We start from the raw sequence: 24165 nt of genomic DNA, 5'->3' as shown, positions 1-24165 counted from the left end.
TCTCTCTCTGTCTCTTTCTCTCTCTGTGTCTCTTTCTCTCTCTCTGTGTGTCTCACTCTCTCTCTCTGTCTATCTCTCTCTCTGCCTCTCTCTCTCTCTCTCTCTCTCTCTCTCTCTCTCTCTGTCTCTCTGCTTGGTCCTATGAAGGCAGGCCGGCTTCTTCTGCCATTCTGGAACGTCCCCCAGATCTGTACGCTTGGGTAAATGTCCCTTCCTCCCAGTGGGGGAGAAGTGGCCAGTAGGGTGTGCAGATGGTGGAGTTGAGGCCGCTGCACTGGCTGCCTTCAGATGGAGCTCATTTAGTGTTGGTCAAGCCTCATGGGTTAGCAGATGAGGAAGAAGAGAGAAGGAAAGGTAATTAGAGGGTAGGTTCTAGCCCTCAAGTGCAGACTTTGCATTAAATCAAGAATGTTAGGAATCTAGCTATTACAAAGTTAATCATCACTTAAAATCTCAGCGGAGTAGGGCTGGAGAGACGGCTGCCTGCTGACAAAGCCTGTTGGCCTGGGTTAGATCCCCACATACACCCACATAAAGCCAAATGGACTTGCACAGCAGTCTCACGCCCGTCATTTTGTTTGTTTGTTTGTTTTTCGAGGTAGGGTCTCACTCTAGCCCAGGCTGACCTGGAATTCACTATGTAGCCTCAGGGTGGCCTCGAACTCATGGCGATCCTCCTACCTCTGCCTCCCGAGTGCTGGGATTAAAGGCATGTGCCACCACACCCAGCTAGCTTTGGACTTTTTTTTTCCCCACAGAGATTTGTCCCACCTTGGTGTGAAATATTAAATACTATGCCTCCCCCCACCGCAAGCCTGATCTTCCCATTGTCAATGAGTGCGGACAAGAAGAGACTAACAAATGTCGTGAAGCTAGATGGCGGGGACCGGAGTCACCAGACTGTTGCTTCAATGTGACTTGGTGCCAGTTGTGACCTCTGGGGGCTTTGAATTCTCCTACTGTGACCCGGGAATATAGCTACTTTGTAGTGGTGGACTTACACAGATGAAATAAACGTCATCGGGCTGGAGACATAGCTTTGCTGTGAAGGCGTTTGCCTGCAAAGCCAAAGGACCCAGGTTCAATGCCCCCAGGACCCACATAAACCAGATGCACAAGGTGATGCATGTGTCTGGAGTTGGTTTGCAATGGCTGGAGGCCCTGGCACACTCATTCTCTCTCTTTCTCTCTGTCTATCTGCCTCTTTCTCTCAAATAAATAAATCTCTATCTCTATCTCTCTATCTATCTATCTATCTATATGTATATTTCTTTTTTGGTTTTCACTTTAGCTCAGGCTGACCTGGAATTCACTATGTAGACTCAGGGTGGCCTTGAACTCATGGTGATCCTCCTACCTCTGCCTCCCGAGTGCCGGGATTAAAGGCATTCACCACCGCACCCGGCTTAACTAAATAATTTTTTTTTAATGAATGCATAAAAAGGAAAAGCATGTGCTCATCATTTGCTTCTGATGACTGTTACCAAGTGTCCCCAATGTTTGGGAACCTTCATAAACTGCTATTCCCCTGTGTATTCCTTACAGATGACTCTGAGGTTCTTGAAATAGGGGCAGTCTTTATCTTTTGTTTGTTTGCTTGCTTGTTTCCAAGGTAGGGTCTCACTCTAGCCCAGGCTGACCTGGAATTCACTCTAGTCTCAGGGTGGCCTCGAACTCACAGCAATCCACCTACCTCCACCTCCTGAGGGCTGGGATTAAAGGCGTGCGCCACCACGCCCGGCAGGGGCAGTCTTTAACTCGCTTCCATCCTGGCCCCAGGAGTGGTTTCCCCTGCTCATGCCAGCGTGCCAAGGCTATCAGGTTCATTCCAGCCTTAGTTATCTGCCAAGATCTCAGATAGGGGGAAAATTCATGTCCCTCGGGCAGATCTAATCTGTCCTTGTCACCAGCCCTGGTCGGGATGAATCCCAAGGTCTAGGTTTAGAAGAGCAAAGGGATCACTGGGCAGGTTCAGCTGTTTCCTTTCGCAGTGGGGGCAAGAGAAGGTCTGAAGAGGACCCTACGTGTGTTCCGCGCCTCTGGGAAACTGAGGCCGTCTCAGCTAGATCCTTGGCCTTCGACTCTTAGGCAGATGTGGGGGGCTTAACTCCAACACTTTCCACTGCACCTTCCGGGGCTCAAAGGTCACTCTGGGGTGCCAGGATTTTTCTGCTTGGCCTGCTAAAATGCAGGGCGGGTGCAGGGAGGAGGAAGAGGAGGAGGAGGGCGCGGGGAGAGGAGAGAGGCTTTTGAGCTCTGTCCACCGGGGACTGCATGAGGGACTAGGCCTGGAGAGGGCTGGGTGCTGCTGGGGACTCCTGCCTCCCAGCAGATCCCAGTTGCAGGGAGCCTCGGGGGATTGTGAAGAGCCAGGAAGAGGAAGGACAGTCTCCAAAGAGGGACATCATGACCTGCAGGAAATGGTGCTCGGCCAGCCGGACCAAGTGGGCTCTTGCTGGCAGTGCTGTTGTGGCCCTGATAATAGCCGTCGGAGTGACCCTGGGCCTTATCCTTCATCGGGGCACAGAGCCAGGTAGGAGCTCCCCCTGTACCATCCTGACTGCCTCTCGATTGCTCAACCGGGCTCTGTCGCCACCCTCAGCCAGCTCAGCTCCTCAGTGCCTGGACCTCAGAGCTACCAAGAGACTTCGCCCACAGGGGACGGTGCCATGGCTCCTTCTGGTCAGCGTCCAAGGCCACCAGATCAAAGCCCACACCTTCCTCCTAGAAGGGCACCGTTTCTTGGGGACTTCGGGGGTACCCTGAGCTGACTACACCTCCCACTTTCCCCACACACCTGCTGGTCCTACACCTTCTCCTGGGTGAAGCACCCTGCTTAGCCTCCACTGTCCCCAGGGGCATGCGCTTGTCCTGAGCCTCCGCCTCTGCCTTCCACCCTCCCTCAGGGGTCTCTGGATCCTCTCCTAGTGCCCTGGCTAGCCCCTCTTTGTAAGAACAGCCCCACTGACTCACCACCCTTGCACACACCAGCTACCCTGTCAGCGATCAAGGTCTCTTCTTCCAGTCTTGAATCTGGGCTATTAGGGCTAGGCTGAGAGAGAGAGACAGAATGGGCACACCAGGGCCTCCAGCCACTGCAAATGAACTCCAGCCACATACGCCCCCTTGTGCATCTGGCTTACGTGGGTCCTGGGGAATCGAACCTGGGTCCTTTGGCTTTGCAGGCAAACGCCGTAACTGCTAAGTCGTTTCTCCAACCCTACACCCATCTGTTGAGGTTCTCCATAAATGTCCCCTTCTCTTTAAGCTCCCGGTTTCTTGACAGCCTCAGGAGCCCACACAATTCCTGTCCAAGTTTTGTGAACAATGGAACAAGAGGAAAAGCTCTCTGAGACAGAAAGGGGTCCCCCATGATGAGTGCCCCACCCCCGTTCTTGAGGCAGAGTCTCTCACTCTAGCCCTGGCTAACTTGGAACTCACTCTGTAGCCTAGGCTGGCCTCAAATTCATAGTGATCCTCCTACCTCAGCTTCCCGAGTGCTGGGATTAAAAGCACGCACCAGCATGCTCAACATTTTTAGAAATTGTTGTTGTTGTTGTTGTGGGTTTTTTTTGTTGTTGTTTTGATTTGGTTTTCTGAGGTATGGTCTCACTCTAGCTCAGGCTGACCTGGAATTCACTATGTAGTCTCAGGGTGGCCTCGAACTCGGTGATCCTCCTACCTCTGCCTCCTGAGTGCTGGGATTAAAGGCATGAACCACACCTGGCTAGAAGGGTTGTTTTGGTTTTTTAAAATTTTTTATTTATTTATTTGAGAGCGACAGACACAGAGAGAAAGACAGATAGAGGGAGAGAGAGAGAATGGGCGTGCCAGGGCTTCCAGCCTCTGCAAACGAACTCCAGATGCGTGCGCCCCCTTGTGCATCTGGCTAACGTGGGTCCTGGGGAAGCGAGCCTCGAACCAGGGTCCTTAAGCTTCATAGGCAAGCGCTTAACCGCTAAGCCATCTCTCCAGCCCTTGCTTTGGTTTTTTAGACAGCAACTTACTATGGTAGCCCAGGCCAGCCTAAAGCTCATGACAATTCTCCTGCCTCTCCTTCCCAAATGTTGGCATTACAGGTGTGCCCCACAGGCCTAGCCAGTTCCTTGTCTCGGGCCTCTGGTCCCACTGTCTCTGCCTGCTGAGTCTCATGCCCGCCACATAGCCAGAGCCCAGGGAAGGTGGTGGGATAACCATGGTGGGCTGGGTTGGGGGCTGATGCCACCGGCCCCCTTGGTATTGGCTCCAGGCTGTGAGCAGGAAGCATTCTGCCGCCCAGACGCTGACATGTTGAACTATCTGCTAAGCACGGGCCAGATCAGCTCTAAGGACGGTCTGCTGGTGGGCTGGTTTCATGCTGCCAACAGCCAGAAGGAGATGGAGGCTGCCCTGAAGAGTAAGTTCAGCCGTCGCCAGGCCTCGGCAGGCGGTAACGGGGTGGGGGGGGGAGGGGGGGTGGGAATTGGGGGTTTGAGGGTGCTTTCTTGAACCCCCAAGCCCTGAGTCCGTATCTGCAAAGAATTGGAAATTCCAGATTCAAGGAAATGATTTTTATTTATTTTATTTTATTTATTTATTTTTTTTTTCCCAGATAGGGTTTCACTCTAGTCCAAGCTGACCTGGAATTCACTATGGAGTCTCAGGGTGGCCTCGAACTCACAGCGATTCTCCTACCTCTGCCTCCCGAGTGCTGGGATTAAACACGTGTGCCACCACGCCTGGCTAATTTTTTTTTAAATGTATTTTATTTATTTATTTATTTGAGAGAAAAGGAGAGAGAGAGAGAATGGGTGCGCCAGGGCCTCCAGCCACTGCAAATGAACCCCAGATGCGTGCGCCCCCTTGTGCTCTGACTTATGTGGGTCCTGGGGAATCAAACCTGGGTGCTTTGACTTTGCAGGCAAATGCCTTAAAGGCTAAGCCATCTCTCCAGTTCCACGGAAATGATTTTAAAATTATTATTATTATTATTATTATTTTGGTTTTTCAAGGTAGAGTCTCACTCTAGTTCAGGCTGACCTGGAATTTACTATGTAATCTCAGGGTGGCCTCGAACTCACAGTGATCCTCCTACCTCTGCCTCCTGAGTGTTGGGATTAAAGGCATGTGCCACCATGCCCGGCTAAATTATTTTATTATTATTTATTTATTTGAGAGAAAAAGACACACATACATACACAGAGATAATGGGCGCCAGGGCCTCCAGCCACTGCAAACAAATTCCAGATACATGAGCCTCCTGTGCATCTGGCTTACGTGGGTCCTGGAGAGTCGAACCTTGGTCCTTCAGCTTCACAGGCAAGTGCCTGGAAATGATTTTTAAAATACCACATTTTATTCAGACCTTACAAAGGCGTGGGGAAGGGAGAAAACTGGGAGGTAAGGGGAGATAAAGTGGGAAGAAGAGAAGTTCACCACACGGAGCCCAAAAACCCATGTAACTGAATATGGATCTTAAGGGAAAAAAAAAAAAAAAAACGTGAGAAGGGATTTAAAAAATGTATGCTTCCAAGAAAGATCAAAAGTGAAGACAGAGGCTTGGTGGCACAACACACCTTTAATCCCAGCCCTCCAGAGGCAGAGGTAGGAGGATCGCCGTGAGTTCGAGGCCACCCTGAGACTACATAGTGAATTCCAGGTCACCCTGGGCTAGAGTGAGACCTTACCTTGAAAAACAAAACAAAACAAAAAATGAAGACAGTAATAAAGGGATAAAAGTGTCTCTTACCCATCTGAACACCCCCCCCCAAAAAAAAATTGTTTCCAGTTCTGGAGAGAGATAGAGATGAAAAAAATGGCCCACTCTCTCCACGGATCCAGGAGGCTGGGTGTGTGGGGGGGGATATAGAATTTGTGCCATCCCACCAAGACACACCTACACCAGGTGTCCCAGCCAACCGGCCTGGGCTTAGAGGAGAAATCCACCCATACCTGGGCAGGGTGCAGAGGCAGTTGAGACAGGTGTGGCGAGGGTGTGACATCCTAAGGTCCCTACCTTTAAGGGTTCCTCTGAACCTGCCTGAGGATCAGAGGTAGGAGGATCGCCGTGAGTCTGAGGCCACCCTGAGACTCCATAGTGAATTGCAGGTCAGCCTGGGCTAGAGTGAGACCCTACTTAAAAAAGGGGGGAGTGTGGAGGGATGGCTTCACAATTAAGGCGTTTGCCTGCAAAGCCAAAGGACCCAGGTTCGATTCTCTAGGACCCACATTAGCCAGCTACTCAAGGGGGCGCACGTGTCTGGAGTTCATTTGCAGTGGCTGGAGGCCCTGGCGCACCCATTCTCTCTCTCTCTCTTTCTCTCTCTCCCTCTCCCTATTTCTCTGTCAAATAAATAAATAAAATAAAATTTAAAAGAGCCAAACCGAACAAAAACAAAGAAGAAAAGAAAACCCAAAACACAATATATTTTTTAAAATACATATAAAGTGATTATGGCGCCCAATCAGCGCTGGGTGCCATTCTTGGAACAAAAGCAGAGGCTCTCCTTCTCATATACAGGTAGGTAGATATAGATACAGGTATATAGATGTTTTTGTGAGACAGGCTTTCGCTAAATAGCTCAGGATAGTCTGGAACTCATATCACAATCCTCCTTCCCCAGGCCCCCAACATGTTTGGGATTACATGTATGTGCCTACACTATACCTTTTCATTTCATAATGATCTGTTTTATTGAGCAGTAAAATAAAATTTAAAAAAAAAAAAAAGCAAAACAGGGCTGGAGAGATGGCTTAGTGGTTAAGCGCTTGCCTGTGAAGCCTAAGGACCCCGGTTCGAGGCTCGGTTCCCCAGGTCCCACGTTAGCCAGATGCACAAGGGGGCGCACGCGTCTGGAGTTCGTTTGCAGAGGCTGGAAGCCCTGGCGCGCCCATTCTCTCTCTCTCCCTCTATCTGTCTTTCTCTCTGTGTCTGTCGCTCTCAAATAAATAAATAAATTTTTAAAAAATTACATAAAAGAAAAAAGCAAAACAGAGGCTCAGAGAAGTTAGGTGACCTACCGACAGGTTCTATGGTCAGAAAGGGGCAAGGCCAACATACGTGAGACGTCGAGTCAGTGCCCTGAATCAGTGTGGGTCAGGAAAGAAGCAGGCGCCCGCTCCAGCCTGCCAGGACCTCAGCGCTGGGCACGCTCCAGCCATAAAGGACCGAGGGAAGGATGCCCAGGCAGAGGAGGCAGGCTCCGGCTCTTATTCCTGCCGCTGCTACCACCACAGGCCAAGCAGGAAGAGGGGGATGTAGTGGGTGCCAGGATAGAGGGGTGTACAGGAAGGCCAGAGCAGGCTGGGAAGAGCTGCTCAGTTGCTATTCCAGTGATACCCTTGTGGGGAGGTTGGTTCAGTTGTCCCCCATCAATAAACGTAGGTGTTCTGAATGCCAGGTCCCCGCCTGCTGGCGATTTGGGAATTAACGCCTTCCTGGAGGGAGTGTGTTGTTGGGGGCGGGCTTATGGGTGTCATAGCCAGTGGCCCCTGGCCAGTGTCTGGCACACTCTCCTGTTGCTGTTGTCCATCTGATGTTGGCCAGTGGGTGACGTCCACCCTCTGCTCATGCCATCGTTTTCCTCTGCCATCGTGGAGCCTGTAAGCCACAGAAAGCCCGTTGCCTTGACAATGGACCGGGCCTGAAGGGGATGCTATTGGGACGTGGTGCCCAGCTCCAACCGGGGCACTCTTGCGCAATGAAGAGGCCACACCAAGCCAGGACCTTGGCTGGGAAGAAAGCTCCAACCAGGGGCTTTCCACCCACCCCCCCCACAGGGCTGTCTTGGACTAAGTAGATATCCACGTGCAGAGAAGAAGCCAGGAACGGACCCAGAGGTAGACAGAGTGGGGTTCAGATTTTACCTGGGCACTTACCAACGGTGATTCAGGCTTATACCTGTGATCCCAGCACTTGAGAATTAGAGGCAAAAGGAGCAGGACTTCAAGGTCATCCGAAGGGCAAAGATTGAGTTTGAGGGCAGCCTGGATTATAGGAGATCTTGCCTCAAAACAAAATAAATAGGCTGGGGAGATGGTTAAGGCACATGCCTGCGAAGCCTGAGGACCCAGGTTCGATTCTCCAGCTCCCACGTAAGCCAGATGCACAAGGGGACACATGCGTCTGGAGTTCATTTGCAGTGGCTGGAGGCCCTGGCGTGCCCATTCTCACTCTCTATCTCTCTCTTTCTCCCTCTCTCTGTCTCTAAATAAATAAATAAAAATAAAAAACAACAAAATTAATAAATAGGGCTGGAAAAATGGCTTAGCAGTTAAGGTGCTTGCCTGCAAAGCCTAAGGATCCACATTCAACTCTTCAGGTCCCACATAAGCTAGACACACAAGGTGACAAAAGTGCTCAAGGTTAGGGCTGGAGAGTTGGTTTAGTGGTTAGGGCATTGGCCTGCAAAGCCAAAGGTCCCAGGTTCAACTCTCCAGGACCCATGTAAATCAGATGCACAAGGTGGCACATGCATCTGGAGTATGTTTGTGGTGGCTGGAGGTCCTGGTGCACCCATTCTTTCTCTTTCTCAAATAAATAAATAAAAAATATATTTTTTAAAAAGTACTCTAGGTTTATATGCACATAAGGTAGTGCATGCATCTGGAATTCAATTGTAGTGGCTGGAGGCCCTGGCATACCAACTCTCTCTCTCTCTCTCTCTCTCTCTCTCTCTCATTAAGGCATGTGCCACCACACCCACCAAAAAGTTAAAAGTTAAGGGCTGGAGAGATGGCTTAGTGGTTAAGCACTTGCCTGTGAAGCCTAAGGACCCCAGTTCAAGGCTTAATTCCCCAGTACCCACGTTAGCCAGATGCACAAGGTGTGTGCATCTGGAGTTTGCAGTGGCTGGAGGCCTTGGTGCACCCATTCTCTTTCTCTGTCACTCTCAAATAAATAAAGAAAAATAAACAAAAAATTAAAAATTAAAAAATTAAATAGGGCTGGAGAGATGGCTTAGCGTTTAAGCGCTTGCCTGTGAAGCCTAAGGGCCCTGGTTCGAGGCTCGATTCCCCAGGACCCACGTTAGCCAGATGCACAAGGGGGCGCACACGTCTGGAGTTCGTTTGCAGCAGCTGGAGGCCCTGGCACGCCCATTCTCTCTCTCTCTGTCTGTCACTCTCAAATAAAAACAAAAAATAAATAAATAAAAATACTAGCAGTGATTCAGAGGAAGCGATGTCTTCCGTCCGCAGCTTGTCTCCCCTCTATAAAATGTGGGCCGATGGTACGACCCCATCATTTATCATACAAAATGGGGCATGTTTGATTGTAAAGGGTCGTGATTAGTAATTGCTGGGATGACAGAGGAACAGCAGATGGCCCTGGGTTACCCCGGGTAAGTGAGCTACTTCATCTGAAAATAGTTAACACTTAGTGAATGCTGAACCCGGGAATATTGTATGACTTCATTCCTACATACGTGAGGGAACAGGGGCCAGAGAGAGGTCAGATAATCTGCCTGGGTCACAGAGCTTGCGATCGTGAGGGTCAGGGCTGGGAATGACCATTGACACACGGTACTGTCCTGGGTCCATGGAGGGTGGTGTGGCCTCTGTGTGTCCCCTGGCCTCTGCAGAGAAGCCCCCAAGGATGCAGGCTGCTGTTCATCCTCAGATCCCTTCACCCCAACTTCAAGCAAGTCAACTCCCAATCCCAACCTCTTCCAGGGAGATACTACATCCAGGTGACATCGTGGCAAGGTCAGGAGCGCAATGGGCTGTGGGTCTTTCTTTTTTCCTTTTAGTTTTTTTTTTTAAGATTTTATTGTATTTGAGAGAGAGAAAGAGGTACAGACAGAGAGAGAATGGGTGTGCCAGGGCTTCCAGCCACTGCAAACGAACTCCAGACGCATGTGCCCCCTTGTGCATCTGGCTAACGTGGGACCTGGGGAATCGAACCTAGGTCCTTTGCCTTTGTAGGCAAACACCTTAACTGCTAAGCCATCTTCTCCAGCCCCCCCCTTTTTTTTCTGAGGTAGGGTCTCTCTCTAGCTCAGGCTGACCTGGAATTCACTATTGTTGCAGCCCGCTTCGCATTACTGGTAGAAATCACCCAACCAAGAGCAGCTTCTGGGATTAAGTTTTATTTTGGTTTACAGGCTTGAGGGGAAGCTCCACGATGGCAGGGGAAAATGATGGCATGAGCAGAGGGTGGACATCACCCCCTGGCCAACATAAGGTGGGACACAGCAACAGGAGGGTGTGCCAAACACTGGCATGGGGAAACTGGCTATAAAGCCCATAAGCCCACCCCCAACAATACACTCCCTCCAGGAAGCATTAATTCCCAAGTCTCCATTAGTTGGGGAGCTAGCATTCCCAACACCTAAGTTTATGGGGGACACCTGAATCAAACCACCACATTCCGCCCCTGGCCCCCATAAACTGATAACCATACATGATGTAAAATGCAATGCATTCTTCTAACTTTAAAAGTCCCCATAGTTTTTATCAATTCCAGTGATGTTCATACATCCCCAGAGTCCAAGATCTTTTAACTGAGCCATAATACCAAAAAATAACCTCAAAAAACCCATAATGGCACAGAATAAATATTCACACTGCAACAGATGGCATTGGGCATAGCAAAGAAACATTCAACCAATACAAGATTTAAAACAACCAGGGCAAATATCAAACTGTAGCTTCAAGTCCAACAACTGTAGCCAGTGACAAATCTTCAAGTCTGATAATTCTAACCAGCAACGAGCCTCTGGCATTTCAATTCCGCCCCTCCAGCTAGGCTACTCACAGTCCTGGGAACTTCATCAGGACCAGCAACTCCTTGGCAGCCATCTCATAGTCCCAGCATCTCCACTGCAAGCCACGGTTCATCCTTATGGGGTCTCTATGCAGGCAACCAGCAAACCCATTTCACACTGCCCATGGCCATTTCCAAAACAAGACCATGTTGCAAACTCAATGACCCTCTTTCCAGCATTTCTTATACTCCACGATACCACGTAGGGTGCCAATTTGTTAATCCGGGGGGGGGGGGGTTAAAGCAGACTTTGAAGAACCGGACACTCCTTGAGCACTCAGGCCCCTTCAAAAGAGTCCACATTCTTCTTGTTGCCCTAGCGCAGGTCAGCTAGCCCAGTCTCAAAGGTTGTAATCTCTCAGTTGCAGCTGAACGGGCCATAGGTCACCCAAAGATTTTTCTTTCTGTGCCATATCCCTCTACTCATACCAGTTCATTTCTACGCAAAGCAACCCTGCACAACTTCTCAGGACATGGGCACAAGAGCAAGCTTCTCACACAAACTGCTAGCCCAGTACAAGCAAAGCTCTTTCTCACCCTCATAAGCCAAACCTCACAGTCCATAGTTCTTACTGCATTCAGGTCTTTCAACTCTGACCAGAACAGTCCATCAAGCTGTACTTACAGCACTGCAAGGCATCTCTTAGGCCAAGGTTTCAAATCCTCCTACATTCCTCTTGAAAATCAGCTCCAAAAGGCCAAAGCCACACAGTCAGGAGTCCAGCAGCAATCCCACTCCTTGGTACCAATTTACTGTTGCAGTACGGTTCGCATTGCTGGTAGAAATCACCCAACCAAGAGCAGCTTCTGGGAAAAAGAGTTTTATTTTGGCTTACAGGCTCGAGGGAAAGCTCCACAATGGCAGGGGAAAACGATGGCATGAGCAGAGGGTGGACATCACCCCCTGACCAACATAAGGTGGACCACAGCAACAGGAGAGTGTGCCAAACACTGGCATGGGGAAACTGGCTATAAAGCCCATAAGCCCGCCCCCAATGATACACTCCCTCCAGGAGGCATTCCCAAATATCCATCAGCTGGGGAGCTAGCATTCCCAACACGTAAGTTTATGGGGGACACCTGAATCAAACCACCACAACTACGTAGTCTCAGGGTGGTCTATTGGCGATCCTCCTACCTCTGCCTTCGGGGTGCTGGGATTTTAAGGCATGTGCCACCATGCCCGGCCCTCTTTAAAAAAAAAAATTTTTTTTTAATTATTCAAGAGAGAGAAAATGGGTGCACCAGGGCCTGTAGCCACTGCAAACAAACTCCAGATGCATGTGCTCCCTTGTGCATCTGGCTAACGTGGGTCCTGGAGAATCGAACTGAGATTCTTTGGCTTTGCAGGCAAACATCTTAACCACTAAGCTTTCCCCAGCACGCTAGTTCATTTTTACTATTTCCTTCTTGCTGATATGTGACTATGTGAGTGAGCCAGCTTGCTGGCCCGCCCTGCTTTCCCTACATGATAAGACTACCCCTCACAACTTTTAAAAAATATTTTATTTATTTATTTATTTGAGAGAGAGAGGCAGAGAAAAAGACAGAATGTGCACGCGACAGCCTCCAGCCACTGCAAACGAACTCCAGACGTATGCGCCCCCTTGTGCCTCTGACTTACATGGGTCCTGGGGAATTGAACCAGGGTCCTTAGGCTTCACAGGCAAACGCCTTAACTGCTAAGCCATTTCCCCAGCACCCCCAGCACCACAACTTTTAAAAGATATTTTATTTATTTTAGAGAGAGAGAGAGAGGCAGATACAGAGAAAAAAAGAGAGAGGGAAAGAATGGGCCTGCCAGGGCCTCCAGCCACTCCAGACTCCAGACACATGCACCACTTTGTATATCTGACTTAAGTGGGTACCGGGGGAATCGAACCTGGTTCCTTAAAGTTTTGCAGGCAAGCACCTGTACTACTAAGCCATCTCTCCACCCCTTCCCCTCACAACTTTAAGCCCAAATGAACCCTTTCCTTCCAAAAACTGCTTCTAAAGTCTGGTGCTTGCACTGCCCAAGGGGTTTCTGGTTCGATTCTTAGAAAATTGAGACAAGTTGCCCCTGGGTAGCTTAAACTAGCCTTGAACCCTCAATCTTCCTGCTGTCCAGTTTTGGGTGCTGGGATTACAGATGTATGCCACCACACCCAATTAGAACTACCCTTGTGTCTGCTTCCTCCCCCACTGGGCCTAGATTCTCTATGCCCAAACCCCTTGAGCTTCTCTGAACCATTGCCCAGTAGCCAAAAGGAACTTTGTGTTCAAAAGTCATAAAGACAGGAGGAGGCATTTGTCTACAAAGCCAACGGACCCAGGACCCATGTCAGCCAGATGCCCAAGGTGACGCATGCGTCTGGAATTCGTTTGCAATGGCTAGATGCCCTGGGGTGCCCGTTTTCTCTCTCTCCCTCTCTCTCAAATAAATAAATAAATAAAGTTATAAAGATAAAAGGCGATATTCATAATATCCATGAAGCCCTCCATACTCACAGTGGTCTCTGAGGCCCACGCTTTGCATTCTGGGGGCCTGGAGAGGAGTTTGTCCCCTCATTAAGCAATGGGGACAGCAGAGTCCCAACCTCGTAGCGCTGGATACAAGGAAAGGATTTAAATGGCTGACGCACTCCACAGCATGGCATATTCCTGTAATCTCAGCACTTGGGAAACTGAGGCAGGAGGCTTGAAAGTGACAGGCCAGCCTGGGCTACATACCAAGATTCCTTGAAGATAGAAACGCAACATAATAAGAAATGTCTGTAATTCTAGCATCTAATGCATAGGGGCAGGAGAATTACAAATTCAAGGCCATCCTTGGCTACATAGCAAGTTGGAGGCAGCCTGGACTAATATAAGACCTAGTCTCATAAAACCAAACCAGCGCTGGAGAGATGGCTTAGCAGTTAAGGTGCTTACCTGCAAAGCCAAGGACCCAGGTTCGATTCCCCAAGGACCCACGTAAAGCCAGACAGACAAGGGGGCGAATGTGTCTGGAGTTCGTTTGCCGTGGCTGGAGGCCCTGGTGTGCCCATTCTCTCTCTCTCAAATAAATAAGAATAAAATATATATATATACATATATATTTTTTTTTTTTGAGAGCGACAGACACAGAGAGAAAGACAGATAGAGGGAGAGAGAGAGAATGGGCACGCCAGGGCTTCCAGCCTCTGCAAACGAACTCCAGACGCGTGCGCCCCCTTGTGCATCTGGCTAACGTGGGACCTGGGGAACCGAGCCTCGAACCGGGGTCCTTAGGCTTCACAGGCAAGCGCTTAACCGCTAAGCCATCTCTCCAGCCCAAGAATAAAATATATTTTAAAAATATTTATCTAAAGCTGGCTGTGGTGGTGCAGGCCTTTAATCCCAGCACTTGGGAGGCAGAAGTAGGAGAATCACCATGAGTTCGAGGCCACCCTGAGAAGTGAATTCCAGGTCAGCTTGGGCTAGAGCAAGAAACTGCCTCAAAAAAAAAATTATATATATATGTTTATTTATTTGAGAGAGAAAGAGGCAGATACAGCAAGAGAGAATGGATGCACCAGGGTCTTTACCCACTGCAAATCAACTCCAGACACCTGCACCACCTTGTGAATCTGGCTCACGTGGGTCCTGGGGAATTCAACCTGGATCCTTAGACTTCACAGGCAAGTGCCTTAACTTCTAAGTGCTTGTATCCAGAGTTCATTTGCAGCAGCAAGAGGCCCTGATGCCCACACGCACGCTCTCACTCTCTCTCATGCCAATAAATGAGCCCTAAAATTTGAAAGTTTCAGGGTGATGTATGCACCCAATCAAAATTGGGGCTAGGCAAAGGACCTAGGTTCAATTTCCCAGTACCCACATAAAATAGAGTTCATTTGAAGTGACTGGAAGCCCTGGCATACCCAATCTCTCCCCCTCTCTCTCCCTCTCTCTCTCTCTCTCTCTCTCTCTCTCTCTCTCTCTAATAAATAAAATAATAAAAAATTAAAAATAATTCATCAGGAAAAAAAAATAGCAATAAAATATAAAATAAAATTGGGGCTAGGGCTGGAGAGATGGCTTGGCTCTTAAGAAGCTTGCCTGCTATGATAAAGGACCCAAGTTCAATTCCCCAGGACCCACATAAGCCAGATGTACAAGGTAGCGTGTGCATCTGGAGCTCATTTGCAGTGGCTAGAGGCCCTGGTACACCCATTCTCTCTACATATATCTGCCCCTCTCTCTTTGATAGATAAGTAAATAAAAATAATAAATTAATTAATAAATAAATAAAAGTGGGGATAGGGGCTGGGAAGGTGGTATAGCAGTCGAAGGTGCTTGCTTGGAAAGCCTGCTGTCTCAGATTCGATTCCTCAGCCACCTACTTAAAGTTGGGCCACCTATTTAAAGTGGCTAGAACCAGCCTAAATGTCCCTCAACTGATGAGTGGATAATGAAGATGTGGCACATTTATACAATGGAGTTCTACTCAGCGGTAAAGAAAAATGAAGTTATGAAATTTGCAGAAAAATGGATGGACCTGGAAAGGATTATACTAAGTGAGGTAACCCAGGCCCAGAAAGCCAAGCGCCACATGTTCTCTCTCATATGTGGATCCTAGCTACAGATGATTGGGCTTCTGCGTGAGAATGAAAATACTTAGTAGCATAGGCCAGTAAGTTAAAAAGGAGACATAAAGGGAAGAGAAAGGAAGGGAAGAGGGTACTTAATAGGTGGATATTGTATATATGTAAGTACAATGATTGTGATGGGGAGGTAATATGATGGAGAATGGAATTTCAAAGGGGAAAGTGTGGGGGGGGTGGGGTGGGAGGGAATTACCATGGGATTTTTTTTTATAATCATGGAAAATGCAAATAAAAATTAAAAAAAAATAAAGTGGCTAGAGTAACAAGAGGTCTTGGTGTGTGAGAACACGTGGGCACACGCGTGTGCACGCTCACACACACACACACACACAAATGAAAATTTATAAAGTTGGGGCCGAAGTCTGAATCCTGCCTAGACTATTCACCCCCAATGGCCACCTGAGTTCCCTGATGGGTGCTGGTGAGGACGCAATGAGATGGGCAGCCTCTGGACTTATCAGCGGACATGAGTCAGGAACACTGTTCGGACAGTAACTGGGGCTGGGGGAGATGGCGCAGTGGTTAAAGGCACGTGCTTGCAAAGCCTGATGGCCTGGGCTCCATCGCCCAGTACTCATATAAAGCCAGATGCACAAAGTGGCAGTAACTTAGCAACAGTGGCTTCAAAATGGTCCTGACTCATTGTACAAGTAGAGATCAAAAATCACAATTTTTGAAGCCAGAAGTGGTGGCGCATGCCTTTATTCCCAGCACTTGGGAGGCAGAGGTAGGAGGATCGCTGTGAGTTCGAGGCCATCCTGAGACTCCACAGTGAATTCCAGGTCGGCCTGGGCTAGAGTGAGACCCTACCTAGAAAAACAAAACAAAAACAACAGCAATAATAATTTTTGAGCCAGCTGTGACAGCACATGCCTTTAATCCCAGCATTTGGGAGGCAAAGGTAGGAGGATCACCTTGAGTTCAAGGCCAGCCTGGGACCACAGAGTGAGTTCTAGGTCAGTCTGGGCTACAGCAAGACCCTACCTCGAAAAACAAAAACAAGGGCTGGAGAGATGGCTTAGCGGTTAAGCGCTTACCTGTGAAGCCTAAGAACCCTGGTTTGAGGCTCGATCCCCCAGGACCCACGTTAGCCAGGTGCACAAGGGGACGCACGCATCTGGAATTCGTCTGCAGTGGCTGGAGGCCCTGGCACGCCCATTCTCTCTCTCTCTATCTGCCTCTTTGTCTGTCACTCTCAAATACATAAATAAAAATAAACAAAAAATCATTTAAAATAAATTAATAAAGACAAAAGCAGAGAAACAAAAAAAATATGACATCAGTATTTATTAGTTGCAAAACAATTAGAAACTACCAATATGTCTGTGGGACAGGGAGATTGCCAGCTACATTGTAGTGATCACCCTCAACCAGGCTCTTTCAGCCTTTTGGGGTTTTTGTTGTTGTTGTTGTTGATAGTGGTGGTGGTGGTTTTATTTTTCAAGGTAGGGTCTCTCTCCAGCCCAGGCTGACCTGGAATTCACTATGAAGTCTCAGGGTGGCCTCGAACTCATGGCAAGCCTCCTACCTCTGCCTCCTGAGTGCTGGCACCACATCTGGCGTATTTATTTATTTTAGACAGTGAGAAAGGGAAAGAGGCAGAGAAAGAGAGAGACAGAGAGAGAGAATGGGCGCACCACGGCCTCCAGCCACTGCAAAGGAACTCCAGACGCGTGCGCCCACTTGTGCATCTGGCTCACGTGGGTCCTGGGGAATCGAGCCTCGAACCGGGGTCCTTAGGCTTCACAGGCAAGTGCTTAACCGCTAAGCCATCTCTCCAGCCCTGTTTTTTTTTTTTCTTTTTTTAAAAAATAAATAAAGCCCTGATTTGAGTTCTGCCTCTTAAATAGGCAATGCCACAGCCCTGGAGGCCGACGTCACCGTAGAAGGGTTGAACACAGCCAACGAGACGGGGGTCCCCATTATGGCCCACCCCCCAGACATCTACAGCGACAACACTCTGCAGCAGTGGCTGGAGGCCGTGCTGGCCTCTTCCCAGAAAGGTAAGGTCCCTCCCTCCAGCCCACTGTGCTTGGCCAGCGATCCGTCCAGGATCAAGGTTAGGCCAGGCTCAGGCAGGGCTAAGTGAGGTGGGAAGGAGAAAATGCAATCCAAGAGTTCTCTCTGGGACCCACGGGTGATGTGAGACCTGAGAGAGGAGGCAGCAAGGTACAAACAGGGTCACAGTGTCCCCCCCCCCGGGTCCCCAGACCTGGATACAATGTGCTGAAGGCCAAAGCCTTGTTGATGTCGCGAGCCAGGTCTCACCCGAACGCTGCCTTCTTCCCTCGCCCGCCTCATCTGGGTGCACCTGCCAACGCCAAGCCCGGTTCCGGCCGCATCATCTCCCCCGTGGACTGCCTTCCTCACTCAGCCTTGACTAACTGCCACATACAGCCCAGTGATCTTCTCCAAAAAGATCCCTTCCATTGCTCCCCATGGGCTTGACCTGGCTTTCAGCAGATTTCCTGCCTGCCACACAGAGTCCGAAGGGCATTCATTCACACTGGCTCCTTCTCTAGCGAGTTGATCCCTTACCCAAATGGCCTGGCCTCTAGTAACTTAGAGTCCCCGAGGGTGCCCTGTTCAGGACCTATAGCTTTTTTTTTTAAACTATTTTTTAAAATATTATTTATTTATTTGAGAGAGAGGGGGGCAGAAATAGGCAGAGAGAGAGAATGGGAGCGCCAGGGCCTCCAGCCACTGCAAACTAACCCCAGACACATGTGCCCCCTTGTGTATCTGGCTTACATGGGTCCTGGGGAATCAAAGTGGGGGTCCTTGGGTTTTGCAGGCAAATGCCTTAACTGCTAAGCCATCCCTCTGGCCTTTATTTTTTTAAATATAATTTTTAATTTTTTTGTTTCTTTTTAAATTTTTTGTTTATTTATTTATTTGAGAGCCACAGATAGAGAGAGAGAGAGAGAATGGGCACGCCAGGGCTTCCAGCCTCTACAAACGAACTCCAGATGCGTGCGCCCCCTTGTGCATCTGGCTAACGTGGGTCCTGGGGAACTGAGCCTCGAACCAGGGTCCTTAGGCTTCACAGGCAAGCGCTTAACCGCTAAGCCATCTCTCCAGCCCATTTTTTTGTTTATTTTTTATTTATTTATGAGTGACAGAGACAGAATGGGTCCTGGGGAGTCGAGCCTCGAACCTGGGCCGTTAGGCTTCAAAGGCAAGTGCCTAGCCACTAAGCCATCCCTCCAGCTTTTTTTTTTTTTTTTTTTTTTTTTTAATAAAATGCTTGAGGCTCCCTATGCCAGCCCAGGCTGGCAGCCTCTGCTTCCCTCCAGTGGTCAGGAAGCAAGCCTGACTCTGGCTTGACTCTCCCCATCGGAGAGGCACCCTCACATCTAGTCCCTATCTCCCCACTCCCTCCCAACCCCCAATCCCACCCCATGGCCTCTTCCTGCCCAGAAAATCACGGGTCCCTGGCCCTCACTCCTTTCTCACAGGCATCAAACTGGACTTCAAGAGCATCAGGGCCGTGGGCCCCTCCCTGGACCTCCTGCGGCAGTTGACGGAGGCCGGCAGAGTCAGGAGGCCTGTGTGGATCAATGCTGACATCCTGCGTGGCCCCAATGTGCCCCTCCCAATTGAAGTCAATGCCACACAGTGAGTGTTGAGCCCCTCTGCCCACCTTGAACCCATTAGTACGGTGTATGGAAGAAGACCTTAGGGGACCAGTACTGCATTAGCCAGTGCCACAAGTGAGCCTTTGCCAATGCTTTGAATGCCCCTTCCTTTGTGGATTTTGGTTTGTCTTTTCTTTCCCCCAATTTTTAAAAAATATTTTACCCACAAGGATCCTCTACCACGATCATGAGAGCTGGGCAATGCTTTCCTTCCTTCTGTTAGCTTCGTGGGCAGGGTGGGGAGCTTGGTGTTTGGATCTATTTATTTACTTATTTTCCATGTGATATTGCATGAATAGAGGTGGCTGAATTTTTTTCCCCATTCGTGTGTCCTGTGGATATGATGCCTTTATTTTTCAGCTGATCATCTGCCTCTTGAAGAGAAAGAAGTAGGGCCCTTCTTTTAAAAGTCTGGAACCATTATTATTTTGTTAGACTCTTTTTCTGTCATCTGCCTCCCTTTTATAAGTTATTTTGGGATTGGGATTCTGGTTTGTTTTTAAGGAGAGGTGGAGACCAGCTAATGAGTTCTGCTTTTTGTATTTGTTATTCAAGTTGAGTTTTGGTATCAAAATTATGCCAGCTTGCCTCAAGGGAAAATAAGTTAATTTTATAAATGAGTTTAAAACTGTTTTAAAAAAATATTTTAAATGTATATTTATTTATTTATTTATTTATTTATTTGAGAGAGAGAACTCCAGACATCTGCGCCACCTAGTGGGCATGTGAGACCTTGCGCTTGTCTCACCTTTGTGCGTCTGGCTAATGTGGGATCTGGAGAATCAAACCTGGGTCCTTAGCCTTCGCAGGCAAGCGCCTTAACCGCTAAACCATCTCTCCAGCCCTAATTTTTTTTTTTTTTTTTTTTTTGGTTTTTTGAGGTAGGGTCTCACTCTAGCCCAGGCTGACCTGGAATTAACTCTGTAGTCTCAGGGTGGCCTTGAACTCATGGCAATCCTCCTACCTCTGCCTCCCGAGTGCTGGGATTAAAGGCGTGCGCCACCATGCCTGGCTTGAAATTGTTTTTGTTTGTTTATTTGCTTGCTTGTTTTCTGAGGTAAGGTCTCACTCTAGCTCAGGCGGACCTGGATTTCACTGTGTAGTCTCAGGCTGGCCTCGAACTCACGGCGATCCTCCTACCTCTGCCTCCCAGAGTGCCAGGATGAAAGGCATGCACCACCATGGCCAGCGGTGAGATTGTTTTAAACAACAGGAAACTCAGACACTCACAGCTCAGTGGTAGAGCCGAGATCTGCACCCCTTGAAGTCTGACTCGCAAGGGGGTGCTCAGAAGCCCCCGCCTCTGGTGGAGGGCTGCTGCCTTTGAGAATTACGGGCCCAGTGAGTAGCCCCGGGTCAGAGTCGGGACCCGACCCCAGGCCTCACCTGACCGCACCGGGCTCGCATACAGTTGAGCGTGTGTGCGATGGGCTCTTTACGTCCCTGTTGCCCCCTCCGAGCAGATTCAGGGGGCGTCCAGCAAGAGCCCAGGAGAAAGGGGTCACCGTGGCTCCCCAAGATGCGTGTCTCTGTTCTGTGCAGGTTCCTGGCACTGGTGCAGGAGAAATATCCCGAGGCCACCCTGTCTCCTGGCTGGACCACTCTCTATGTGCCTCTGTTGGCCAACAGCACGTACAGCCAGACCATGGTGGAAACGATGCAGAGGCTGGTGGGGGCATTGCCCCAGAGGGTCACCTTCCCCGTGCGGGCCGTCATGGCGCGGGCTGCCTGGCCAAACTTCAGCTGGCTGCTGGGCCAGTCGGAGAGGTGAAGACCCTTAAGATTCTTGTCAGCCACCACTGACTCTCAACCAGTACTGGGGCTCTGATACCCGCTGGGGATGAACGTGGTCGGGAGGGGTCCTGAGATCGTCCTATCCCCGGCTCCATTCCCGCTCACTCTCTCTCCAACACCCGTCTACATACCTCCTGGCTGCGGGCTCTCCACTTCCTGGGAGAGGCTTCCATTGGTGGGTCACTCATATAAGATGCCACCCCTTGGGCTGGAGAGATGGCTTAGCGGTTAAGCGCTTGCCTGTGAAGCCTAAGGACTCCGGTTCGAGGCTCGGTTCCCCAGGTCCCACGTTAGCCAGATGCACAAGGGGGCGCACGCATCTGGAGTTCGTTTGCAGAGGCTGGAAGCCCTGGCGCGCCCATTCTCTCTCTCTATCTCTCTATCTGTCTTTCTCTCTGTGTCTGTTGCTCTCAAATTAAAAAAAAAAAAAAATTTTAAAAAAATAAGATGCCACCCCAAGTGGGCACTTTCTACCTTCTCCAGGACGCCTCCCTGCTTTCCAGGCATCATTCCCCCCCTGCAAGGAAGGGATGGGCTCGGGGAAAGAGGGACAGGAAGAAAGCTGGACAGATTCTCCACCCCCATCCACCCCCTGGGCTCAACTGGCATCTAGGTTCTGGGCGCAGGGTTCCTGCCGGGTCCGGGCAGGCACTAAAGCCGGGTCTCGGGTACAGGTACAGCCTGACGCTGTGGCAGGGTGCCTCGGACCCCGTGTCAGTGGACGATCTCCTCTACATCCGGGACAACAGTGCCGTCCACCAAATCTACTATGACCTCTTTGAGCCCGTCTTGTCGCAGTTCAAGCAGCTGGCATGTAAGGAGGAAGCTTGGGGGGGGGAGGTGGGTGGGGGAAGCCTGGGCTGGGCTCTGCACCGGGCAAGGCCTGGGTGAGCCCTGGAGCTGGGCCGGGAAGGGAAACTCCTATTTGGAGACAGGGAAACCCAGGCCATGTGCTTGTGGCCCGCCAGCTCCGAGACGTTATCCTAATTCAATCCTGGCACGTCCACGAAGCCCGGGGATTTCGTTTTATAGCGAAGGAAATGGAGGTTCGGGGATTTATGGTCATCTGGCCTGTTCGGGATGGCCCAGTTGCAAACCCACACACTGCCCCTGTGGCACACAGTTCATGTTTGGGTTAACCCTAGTATTTCAGAGCACAGCCCTCCTCTGTGCCCACTAATCGATGATCCAGATGCTACCTACCGTGTTCACCTGACTACGCTGGGGAGTGCCCGTAGCTAAGCCATCCCCAAGGGGTCACATCCAAACTCCACAGTCCTACCGAGGGGAAGGCACCTCAGGGAGAGGGAGGAGACCCGCCTTTGGGGCCCTTGCTAGCTCTCATTCCCATTCACCCGAAGTTCCGGCAACTGCTTTCTGGCCCTGGGGCCTTTGGATCACAGTGACTTCTAATAATAGTCAAAAGGGGAACAGAGCCGGGCGTGGTGGTGCACGCCTTTAATCCCAGCACTTGGGAGGCAGAGGTAGGAGGATCGCTGAGAGTTCGAGGCCACCCTGAGACTACATAGTGAATTCCAGGTCAGCCTGGGCTACAGTGACAGCCTACCTCGAAAAAAAAAGGCGGGGGGAGAGGGGACAGAGATGGCTACCTGATGGGCTGCTGAGACTTTAGGGTACAGGGTGCTGGGACGTACGAGAGATGACCTGTGAACAGTGGTCCCTTCACCTTGACAATTTCTGGGCCCACAGTGGACGCCAGCCGGAAGAAAACGTACTACACGGGCGGCAGCCTGGTCCCTCTTCTCCAGCGGGCTGGGGGTGACGGCCTGGGGGTGGAGTGGCAGGTTCCCCAAGTACACAGCAATGTTGGCACGGCAGTCATTGCGATCCCCGGTAAGTCGGCTTGGAAGCTCCCTTGTGGGGGTTGTCCTTTGCTTGAGTGGTTGGTGACCTTGTGTCTCTCACCATGGCTACAAACTGGCGGGACGTCATGGGGACCCAGGGTGGCGGGGGGCGAGGGGGGAGATCGTCAAGGGCAAGGGACTCCTGGCCTCAGCCTAGCAAGCCTTGGGTCCTGCAGCCACAGTGTGACTACAGCAGACCCAGGCCCGTGTAAGTCACAAGGAGAGTCACTGTCAAGAGCTGAGACAATATAGTTCACCGTATCTGCCTGACGGTAGCCAGGCGCAGCACCTGTGCCCAGTACAGGTAGATGCCAGGGTGGTCAGGCGCCAGCTCCTCCTCGTCTATCCCCAGGATTCCCCTACCCCCACTTGAACACAGAACCCTAGCATCCCGTGATGACTGGAGCCCCGAATTCTGTCGCCTCTTCCAGACAAAGAAGGCATGATCTTGCTGGACGTCGGCCTGCAGCAAACAGCAGCCGGGGACCCCGTGCCCGTGGTGATCACACGAGGCAGCCCAACGCTGACCCTTGAGTCCTGCCTGTTACAGCTGGCCACGCACCCTGGACGCTGGGGCATCCACGTGAACCTGGTGGAAGCCGAGGCCCTCTGGCCATCTCTGTCCATGCTGGCCAATCTCTCCGCCCTGGGCCATCTTCTCCGGCCTGTGTGGCTGGGGGCCACAATCTCACATGGGAGCTTTGCCAGCCCCGGCCATGTGGTGGGCACAGAGCTGCTGAAGGCCGTAGCCGAGGTCTTCCCCCACGTGACTGTGGCCCCAGGCTGGCCCGACGAGGTGCTGGGCAGTGGCTACCAGGAACAGCTGCTCACGGACATGCTGGAGCTGTGCCAGGGTCTCCGGCAACCTGTGTCCTTCCAGCTGCAGGCCGGGCCACTGGGCCAGAGCGCCCCAGGAACCGTGGCCAGGCTCCTGGCAGCGTCTCCCCGCGCCACCGTCACGGTGGGGCACAGCCTGGCACGGGGCAGTCCCGCAGCCGTGCTTGCGGGGCTGCGGGCCGCCAGGGCGCAGGACAGGACCCGGATCTATTACAGGCTCCCCCAGGGGCACTGGAGAAACTTGCTGGCACATATGTAAGCAGGAACTGACCACCCCAGCGGGAGGGCACGTGACCATGGCTTCTGGAGGAGGTGGGGTGAATAAAAGCCTTGGTTTGGTTTTCACGCAGAGAGTCCCCGGGAGCAGTATGCGGTGGGGCATCTACAGGGTCTGGAGGCTGGGGGCCAGGTCGCTGCGGTTGTCCAAGAGGAACTGCGCACAGGCCTTGAAGGTGGTGGACAGTTCAGAGGACAGGCCAGCCACGTTGGTGGTCACGTAGTTGAGAAAGCCCGGCGTGGCCTGGTTATAGTAGGAAACCTACGGGACGGGAAGCCAGGCTCAGGGAGGCAGAGTGGGAGAGGGGCCCTTGGGTGTCAGGCAGCTGGAGGGCTCTGCCTGATTTGCATCTAGGAGTGCAGCAGATACAAACCCAGCCCCTGGTTGGTTGGCTCGGAGGCAG

The 24165-nt window shown here is 50.8% G+C and overlaps 2 protein-coding genes across 4 annotated transcripts in view; one reads left to right on the top strand and one right to left on the bottom strand.

Moving 5' to 3' along the window:
* Positions 1 to 2228: 2228 nt before the first annotated feature.
* On the top strand, positions 2229 to 23830 carry Fam151a (family with sequence similarity 151 member A). The gene is made up of 8 exons (XM_045139150.1): positions 2229 to 2533; positions 4250 to 4396; positions 17202 to 17354; positions 18810 to 18969; positions 20532 to 20756; positions 21458 to 21597; positions 22494 to 22637; positions 23080 to 23830. The coding sequence occupies exons 1-8, from the start codon at positions 2407 to 2409 to the stop codon at positions 23742 to 23744; spliced, it is 1761 nt and encodes a 586-aa protein (XP_044995085.1). The 5' UTR covers positions 2229 to 2406; the 3' UTR covers positions 23745 to 23830.
* Acot11 (acyl-CoA thioesterase 11) overlaps positions 22372 to 24165 on the bottom strand; it is a 63510-nt gene continuing 61716 nt past the window's right edge. For all 3 annotated transcript variants that reach the window (XM_045139147.1, XM_045139148.1, XM_045139146.1), the window contains exon 16: positions 22372 to 24023. In XM_045139147.1, coding sequence (XP_044995082.1) covers positions 23868 to 24023 — 156 coding nt within the window. In that variant the 3' untranslated portion in view covers positions 22372 to 23867. The remainder of the gene's footprint in view (positions 24024 to 24165) is intronic.

This window comes from Jaculus jaculus, chromosome 21 (genome assembly GCF_020740685.1).
Source record: "Jaculus jaculus isolate mJacJac1 chromosome 21, mJacJac1.mat.Y.cur, whole genome shotgun sequence".
Taxonomy (NCBI): Eukaryota; Metazoa; Chordata; class Mammalia; order Rodentia; family Dipodidae; genus Jaculus; species Jaculus jaculus.
Note: the sequence above shows the minus strand (reverse complement) of the source record. Positions and strands in the feature narration are given on the sequence as shown.

Coding starts and splice junctions, on each gene's coding strand:
- Fam151a (XM_045139150.1), top strand. CDS start 2,407: ATGACCTGCAGGAAATGGTGCTCGGCCAGCCGGACCAAGTGGGCTCTT. Junction 2,534..4,249: donor TCATCGGGGCACAGAGCCAG/GTAGGAGCTCCC, acceptor TATTGGCTCCAG/GCTGTGAGCAGGAAGCATTC. Junction 21,598..22,493: donor GCAGTTCAAGCAGCTGGCAT/GTAAGGAGGAAG, acceptor CTGGGCCCACAG/TGGACGCCAGCCGGAAGAAA.